Source organism: Branchiostoma floridae, chromosome 10, assembly GCF_000003815.2.
Source record: "Branchiostoma floridae strain S238N-H82 chromosome 10, Bfl_VNyyK, whole genome shotgun sequence".
NCBI lineage: Eukaryota > Metazoa > Chordata > Leptocardii > Amphioxiformes > Branchiostomatidae > Branchiostoma > Branchiostoma floridae.
In genome coordinates, this window is record NC_049988.1 from 3,375,013 (window position 1) to 3,384,410 (window position 9,398).

At 40.2% G+C, this 9,398-nt stretch overlaps 2 protein-coding genes across 2 annotated transcripts; both read right to left on the reverse strand.

Moving 5' to 3' along the window:
* Positions 1 to 241: 241 nt before the first annotated feature.
* LOC118423889 lies at positions 242 to 2,922 on the reverse strand. The gene is made up of 3 exons (XM_035832204.1): positions 2,537 to 2,922; positions 2,108 to 2,243; positions 242 to 1,841 (listed from the first exon to the last, which is right to left on the reverse strand). The coding sequence occupies exons 1-3, from the start codon at positions 2,615 to 2,617 to the stop codon at positions 1,285 to 1,287; spliced, it is 774 nt and encodes a 257-aa protein (XP_035688097.1). The 5' UTR covers positions 2,618 to 2,922; the 3' UTR covers positions 242 to 1,284.
* A 12-nt stretch (positions 2,923 to 2,934) lies between these two features.
* LOC118423894 lies at positions 2,935 to 4,120 on the reverse strand. Its single transcript, XM_035832211.1, has 3 exons — positions 3,764 to 4,120; positions 3,384 to 3,602; positions 2,935 to 3,224 (listed from the first exon to the last, which is right to left on the reverse strand). The coding sequence occupies exons 1-3, from the start codon at positions 3,933 to 3,935 to the stop codon at positions 3,127 to 3,129; spliced, it is 489 nt and encodes a 162-aa protein (XP_035688104.1). The 5' UTR covers positions 3,936 to 4,120; the 3' UTR covers positions 2,935 to 3,126.
* Positions 4,121 to 9,398: the final 5,278 nt, after the last annotated feature.

Sequence of the window (9,398 nt, forward strand, 5' to 3'; positions counted from 1 at the left end):
GAAAGTGTAGAGACTCTGAGAGACCCCTTCCTGAAAGTGTAGAGACTCTGAGAGAACAGCTCACAAAAGTACAAGAGGAGAAATGTAAGTTGGAACAGTTTTGCGAGTCCCTCAAAAGTGAAGCTGACAACCTTAGGGAAGAACGTGATCACCTTCAAGAACAAATCAAGAAATCATCAACATCAGCCTCCAATCTCACAGATGCAAAATGCAAGCTCTTCACTGGAATACCTACTGTTGCACTGTTTATGTTTGTGTTTAGACTTGTTAGTGATTTCATTGCTCCTCTAAAGTCCATGTGTCAGCAGGATCAAATACTCATGACTCTCATGAAGTTGAGACTAGGCCTCAAAAATGCTGATCTAGCTTTGAGATTTAGTGTTTCTGCCTCCACAGTTTCAAAAGTCATAAACCGTTGTATTCCAATCTTAGCTGTCCGACTAAAGTTCCTGATTCATTGGCCGTCCAAGGAAACCGTAAAGCGCAATCTTCCCAAAAAATTTCGGAAAAAAAAATACTCAAACTGTAGAGTCATCATTGATTGCTCAGAGATTTTCACTGAGAGGCCATACAATTTAAAGACCCGAGCAAAGACCTGGAGTAACTACAAACACCATCATACGTTCAAATTTCTGGTAGGTATTACACCTTATGGAGCAGTGTCATTTCTGTCCAGTTCCTGGGGTGGAAGAATTTCTGATAAAGACATTACGCTAAAAAGTCGTTTCTATAACAAAGTGGAATATGGTGATATGATTATGGCAGATCGGGGATTCACCATTTCTGAGGAACTTGCCCTGAAAGGAGCAACACTAGTTATGCCACCATTTACCACAGGAAGGACACAACTCCCGGGGCGTATCGTCCAAGATGCCAGACAGATATCAACTCTAAGAATTCATGTAGAACGTGCAATTGAAAGAATCAAGAACTTCCAAATTCTCAGCCAAATCTGTCCATTAACATTTGCCCCTCTACTCAGTGACAGTGTTGTTATCTGTGCGGCTCTTACAAACTTACTTCCAAAGCTAATCAAGTAATTTTTAATGGCAATGTTGTCTGCACGAGCTGGCCTTTTCTGTATATCAAAATACTGAGATTGAAGGTAAAATGTTAAAGGGACACAAAACAAATTTTTGGGAAGCCCACTACAATATAATAAGTATACCACAAAGTACAATTCTTACTTGTTTTACATTAGTTTTTTAAAACATGACATAAAACTGTAAAATGCCTTCTATTGTTATACTAGTATTTTTAGTATTTCAAACTGTCCAGTAGGATTTAGCATTGACAACTGGGACAGAACCAATGGCCCCTTGGTTTTCTCTTGATGCCAACACATTTGTAATGGAACCATTCTGACTCACATTCATTGTTATCACACTTTACCATCCTACCATATGCTGGTTTCTGACAAGAACAGTAACGTTTGTTTGGGTCATCATCTTCCTGGAAAGTCACATCTACTCCAGAGTCTCCACACTGTTTCTTGTGGGTCAGTATCTCAGGGATAAGACTGGACTTTACAAACTGGACACATGTAGACAACATTACATTTAACAGTGACTGGTCCCTTGGAACATTTACTACAACCATGCCTGCATTAGTCCACACTACAAAATCACATGTTGAGACACCGGTAACCAGCATATGTGTCTGGACTTGGGTGTAATATCTGTGCCCTGTCTTTAGCTTACAATCCTTATCTAAACAGTAGTTGGCATCTGATAGACACAGATCTGCAGCAGGATAGATGTCCCTGTACTTGTATGGGCACTTGATCTCAATCACAGTTCTTCCATGGCATGAACACTGTCTCATCCCATCAGGAGATGCACCTATATATACAACAGTAATGTTCAAATTAGTGGCAAAGTTTCTGATATTTCAAACATGAACATAATGTACTTACTTTTGATACTTGCCAAATGCTGCAAATGGCACATATTCACTTGGTACGAATACAGTGCAATTGTTAAAACAAGTACATGTATTTCATTGTTACATCAACAAAATCATAAGTCAATTAGACATTGTGTAGTTGGTACTCAATTACATGTACTATACTTCATAAGTTTGAAGTAAGAGCCAAAATTAGCTATACCTATGAAGGGAAAATCCTTGTAGAGAATGAGCCCCACTTCCTCCAATTTCACATCCTTGCAGATGCACAAGGTAGCTTCCAGGTACTGTTGCCTTGCCTTCTCCTCCTGTTTCATCCCCCATTGTATAGCTGGAACCTGAAAGTGAAATTCCCTATTTAGAATTTCTGACATAGAAAGCACAAATGAATTACATCTCTAATATGACACTATCTCGCATTGACTGAACATTTAGACTGTCACACTTTGCAGAAATATTTAGACTCCTGGTATTGTTTAAATCCAAATAAAGATCAGAGCTACACTTGCTCTGGGATTATTATGGTACATGTTCCAATATACAGGGTAATGTTGTCTCTTTGTGTGCCTTAATTACCTACGAAAAATGGCTTCCTGCAAGTGTACACTGTACTAGTTTTCAGTTAACTCACTTGGCTCAAATCCTTGCAGTCATATTGCATGACCTTCCGTACTGCAGTGGTGGGGTTTGATGCATGAAGGACATCATGCATGGATGTAGAAGTCACACGACCCTTGCGTTGCTGACGCCATAAAGCAGACTTGGACTGCCCCACTGTAGCTTTGTTGAGGTTTGTGATTTGCTCGGGGTTGCACCGAACATCCTCAAGGATGCTGTCTACACTAACACTAGTAACAGGGACTTTGGCTGGATGACAAGACCTGTATACCACAGGGGAAGCGTCTCTGTGTTGACATCTGACTCATCTTCTGATGCTGTGTCTGTGTCCTCCTCCTCTTTAATGACAGCACTGGCAGTGGGACACAGCTTCCTCAGTTGTGAGAAAGCAGAAGCGGCCTCTTCTTTAAGACAGTTATCTTGCCACATACAAACTGCATGGTCGCTCCTCCCTGGAAATATACGGAGGAACATTTACAGGTGAGTACTAGTTTGACTTTCATTATTTCTAAAACTGTTTCTTGCCATGGACCTCATCTGACGAGAACACTGTTAGATAAAAATGTGACTTTTTGGATATGATGGTCAATGCAGTTATATTACCTACCCTGCCATACAAGTGCAGTGAGCTGCCATGACATAACCCTCTTTTTTGGTCAAACACACCCATGGGTTGTGAGGAGTCTCTGTTACTCTCTGTCCTGAAACACAAATGTAACAGAAAAAAAAGATAATACAGTAAATATAAAAACGTATCTGACAGTTAAATACTAATCACGCATCTCATTCTTCATCTTCAAGAGTTCTCACTACAGGTACATGTAAGTAGAAATATTGTTCCAATGCACTCCAACACCCACCTGGCACAACCTTGGCCTTAAGGAAGCAGACCTTCACATTTTTTCCAATAGGGTGGTACCTGCACTCCCTCACATGGCCACTTATAAAGAGATTGTACGCCTCCAGGGATTTATAGGCTTTCATGGCTTCTCCGTTAAACGGACCTGGAGCCTCGATTAGGTAGGTGTAGATGCACCCATAGTCCGTATCTGGCCAGAGGCTCAAATCATCCTTCCAACCTGTATAACATACAAATGATAATAAACATAACGTTACGTAGCCAGAATTTCTAGAGATTAGCAACAAACACACTTACACGTACTCATGTTTTTGTAACCTTTATCTGACACAAAAATCTACCTTATCAAAATCTAGAAACACATGTACACATGATCCTCACCTGTCAGACTGTATGGGTCAGGTAGGCGTACACCGTCACCAGTCACCGCCGAACCAGTCACTTCCGGGTTTGAACTATCGCCGGCGTCTTCGACACTTACCATTAATTTCTCAAAATACCTGGTTCGGTCATTAGGCTCCAAAGAGCTAATGTAGCTGTTTGAAGAACTCATATTGATTAAACGTATTAATTAAACCACATTAGGAACAGAAATATAACAGCCCGGAACGGATGACAGAAAGCCCGTACGGCGGGAAAATCAAAACAACCGGAAACACATGACGGAAGTCAAGAGGGCAAGGGTCATTTTCTCCCAAAATATTACACAAGAAAAAAAAAAAAAGACTAAGAAGTAGTGAAAAAAATACAAAATCTGAAAAAATCCCATGGATGCGATAAAAACGTGGCTGAAAATGCGCAAATTCGCGTAAACAGTACGATCTGCTTCCGCGCCGGTATGCTAATTAGTAATCTGATCTCCTAACGCTTTTTGCCTACCAGTCAGCGCTCGTGCGCCGAATACCCCGGATGTAAACAATAACAGCGATTGCTCGTATTACAGAGAATATAGCGGCGATTACATAAAAGAACCTAGCACACCGTACCATGTATGGACAATGGGAAATGATGACCAGGTGTGTTGACTATGAGACGATGACCGTGTATTGACCAAATATTGAGCCACTGATGCGACCAAAAACTTGACACATAGTTCACTATTATAAGCCTCGCTTGCTCTGTACCTATATCTTTACAAGTACGCTGACTCTTCGGTAATATTAATGGCTATCATGGCTATGAATGTACTCTCTAAGCAGAGGTTTGGGTCCGGCTGTTTTTTATGTGTTTTAGGCATATTTTGTCGGGCTTTCTGTTTAGTACTAGCCTGGGTACCATCCGGAAAGTACTTCGCTCCGGCGTTTACTAGTATTATATACTATATACAGTCGCTTCTAGCTCTGACATTCACTAGTACACTATATGCAGTCGCAGGTAAGACAGGTAAATTTCGAAACCCACAGTGGGTCAAAACTCTGACCACACTGTTGTTGTCACTTTTTTTATGATGATTTTGTCTATGTGCAATTAACAATGTCCACGCAAGATTTTGCAATAAAGTAGTTGTTTTCGTTGCTGATGTTTAGAAATTCAAGATGGCGAACGTAAGAAAACAAAGAAGCCGGAAAGAGTTCGTTAAAAGAAACATCGGAGCGGAAATGCAGTCTTTTGAACGGTTAGTGTCTGATTTCCTTTATGTGCAATAAAAAGTAGTTAACACAACCGAACAGTCACACAAAGTTATTGTTTTGTTTTTGTTCCATCACTTAGAACAGGAGTCAAGAACATTTTATAAGCTAGTATTCAGGAAACAAAATGTCGAAGCCCTCTCTGACAAAAATTCAGCTAGCAGACGTATTAGACTCTCAAGGACCGGATCCATCCAATCACGTACGATTAACGCCGGATTGACGTAATTTGGGAATTTCCCTCCATGGCAACCACACCAAAATATCATCTAGCCTTGAGACGTAATGATCCCCGTCAGTTCTGGGCGTTATAGAGCGTTATGGGAGAGAGGAAGTCTGCAGGGGAAGTGGCGATACAGAAAATCCTTCCTCAGCAGAGAAAACACATGGCCGAAAAAGCCAACATGGAAGTTCGGAAAGGGATCGGGAATTTGGAAGCTGAAGACGGAGAAACCACCAGAACTCAAGCGGTAAAAGTGAAGAAGAAACCGCCATTACTACAGAAGGAGAGAGTGAGGAGTACAAGGCGGGTACAGGTACAGGCGGGTCCGTCCTGTGGAGACGACGAGTTGGACAGACTTTATGACAGGAGGAAGAAAGCAGGTACGGTGACGTTTTATGAACGCTGTAAAATATATAATTCATTGTTTCTCAAACCATTGATTGTTTCCAATACACGAGGATTTGTCTGCACTTCATTATATACACCCCGTCGCTATTACAGTTGTTTATTCAACAGATTGCGGATATTACTCCTTAGAACGCGATTAAAGTACAATATACAGGATGATGCAGTTTTGTAAGAATATGCTAAAGAATGTATGGTACATGTGATACGTAGCATTTCAATTTATGGTTTTAAAGTCGACGTCAAGTACAAGAAAACAACAATTGCAAGATAAAAGGACACGCCTTTTCACTTTTTTTTCAAAATTTCCCTTTCATTTTTGATCAATGTTAGCAGTTTAAGTTTAAAACTGATAGCTCAAGTTAAGTTTGGAAAAATTTTGAATTCCGGTTCATACAGTGTCTCCTGCGTTAATTCAAATGTTAACAACCCATTAGATCTATCTCGTTGCATATACATGCTAATAGACTAATAATGTGACGTCATCGCGTCTCACAAACAGGCTGAAATTTCGCACATTTTCCGACCACAAACGATGATTCCCGATTCGCAACGTCGTAACATCTCGCCGAATTTGCCGGAAAATCCCGACAGCAATCCGTTGTGTTTCTGTAAAGAATTGGCTAACATGATGGCATGTTCCACATATATTTGAAAAATATCCCTGAAATATGTTCTTGGTAATATTCGAATAGTTTTGTGCCTATTATGTGCCTGGACACAAGAACTTACAAAGCTATTTTATGTGGCCCAGTGTAATTTCTTTGTGGTTATACCATGTTTATTAACATGTACATGTACATGCATCAATTTTTGTAAACGTGTAAACAATACAGATTTGGGCAATGATTTCTTTGCAGCACAATCAAAACGAGAGTTCGGAGACCTCATACCTCCATTGTCTGATTAATTATGCAACTTTCACTGTAATTGATGTTTAATTCATAATGTTTTTTAACCAAAAATACATACTGTGCTAGAGACATAACGCTAGTTCACCTTTATCAGTTGGGTAACCTATGTCCGTTGCTTTAAAAAAAAGGGTATGTGGGGATATCACGTCAACGGACGTTGGTTCCAAATTGTAATATTTTCAGTGTATTGCAGTTAAAAACTACAACCCGTCGGCTTGAGGTGCCTAAACACCCTGTTTTTAAAAACAACGGATATAGGTTACCCAACGGATAAAGGTGAACTAGCGTTACATACGCTAGATATATACATAGTTATACAATGATTTTCCTTATTTCCACAATATATGGAATATATTGTGCAATATATTTCAATAGGTGTTAACCAAATGTCTCGCACATGTACAATAATACATACTGTACTAGATAGTTACATACGCTGGAAATATACAAATATTTTCCTTATTTCCATAATATATGGAATATATTATGAAATATATATTTCAATAGGTGTTCACCAAATGTCTTGTACATGTGTAACGTCACATGTTCCCAATTTTTATTTTCTTCCTCATTTCTATACAGTATCTCCACATGCTGCGGTTCGACCGAAGGAGTTACGACCACAGCCGGCGGATGTGCCCTGCCGCCCGCCGGACCCGCTCTACGTCAGACGGGTGGGGCAGAGGTTCTGGTCTACTAAGCGAATCCTCGACTGGCAGAGACAGGCGCTGAGTGCCAAGGAAGACCCAGAAGCAGTTTTAAAGCCTGTTATAGAATATGGCGAGGAGTGTAAAATGCAGAACGCTGAGAATAGAGAGAGCGATGGAAAAATCGGACATTATGAGAACGATGAAGAACACAAATATTTCCAGTACGATAAAAATCACGGACATTACGAGAACGATGAAGAACACAAATATTTCCAGTACGATAAAAATCACGGACATTATGAGAACGATGAAGAACACAAATATTTCCAGTACGATAAAAATCACGGACATTATGACAACGATGAAGAACACAAATATTTCCAGTACGATAAAAATCACGGACATTACGAGAACGATGAAGAACACAAATATTTCCAGTACGATAAAAATCACGGACATTATGAGAACGATGAAGAACACAAATATTTCCAGTACGATAAAAATCACGGACATTACGAGAACGATGAAGAACACACTGCCAGGCATTACGAGAACGATGAAGAACACACTGCCAGGCATTACGAGAACGATGAAGAACACACTGCCAGGTATTACGAGAACGATGAAGAACACACTGCCAGGCATCACGACAATGACAGACATTACGAGAACGATGAGGAACATTCCAACTCATCCATGCAAGTTTATGCCGATTTAGACCCAGACTTCCTGGCAGTACAAGACGCGATCCAAAATGCCTCAGCTCAGCCATTCTATGAGATGGACATCTCCCCTGCTGACGAAGAACAAGAACAGCCATTTTACAAGATGGACGTCACCACTGCCAAAGAGAGAGACAAACAAGAACAGCCCTTTTACGAGATGGACGCCGCCTCAGCTGATGAGAAAAACGAGCAACAACCTTTCTACGGAATGGACACTAATCAATTGGGCCAGCCAACATCAGATAACGTGTATGCAGATTTGGATGCTGAGTTTGTGGCAGCACAAGATGCGGTGTTCTGGAGACACAGAGCCAGTGATGACAGAAGGGGTGAGTAATTTGTATCTTTAATGTCTATCAACAAAGCGCATGGGGTCACCTATTAGTGACCATGTGTACTACTCCTTTTCAGTTTTCCATCTTTCTTTGTACAGAAGAATAAAGACTTTGCTTATGCTGGGAATATATGTACGAAAGGTATTTTTTAACGAGGGGAGGGGTGTGGTGTTTGTCTTTGACCTGGTTTTCAAAATCGTTATCATCCCCTTCCTTCCGTGTTTCATATTCCAAACCGGAGCTAGGTACCCATTTACAACTAAAGTAAGAAAGTGTATTTTACACGGACCAACTTTTGCACAGTGTAGCCAGGAATCAAAACCCGAATGACGTACATTTTGATCCAGTCTCTGTCAGCTTAAACACTAGCTGTTTTTTATCAACATGGCTATTGATTGTAACAATGTTTCAAGCAAAAGCAATATATTCAGATATCATTAGATAACGACTTTTAGGTCATTTGTAGAATATAAAGTTTCTAATATCTTTCATTGGGGTAGAAAGCAGAGATAGATGTTAACGAGAATCAAATGCACAATTTTCTTGTCTTATGTAGCATCTCGTTTGTTTTCAACAGGAGGTGCTGAAGATGACGAGCCGAGATGGAGTCAGAACTGCCGTGAGTTCTGCAGGTCCCGTCCAGGGTGCGTGTTGGCTGTCTGTGTTGGTGTCATCATTGCCGTGACTGCTGCAACAGTGGTGGCCGTCATCTTCAACCAACACAGCAGACCGAGATTCCCTCTCTACAAAAACATGACGGTATGTTCTCTCATTAACCAATAGTTTATTTCAGGCCACAGATCACACTGATATCAATTTAAAAGTACTTGTAATATATGCAATTAGCCCTCGGGCATGATTTTGCAAATAAACATCATAAAATCATATATTAGTACCTTGTTGTTGTATGACCGTTACAAACATGGTACCGGTTTATGTTCAAACGTTCTTGACATATAACATGTTTTGAATGGCCGAAATCCATTAATAAAACACAATAGATTGTGTGGAATTAGACAAAGAATATGTTTAGCTAATAGTATGTTTTAAAACTGACTCTGCTAGTGAAAAAAAGTAGGTACAGGTCTATTTTGATGCCTAGGGGTGCTATCCATGTTTTCCATTGTGTCTAGGCG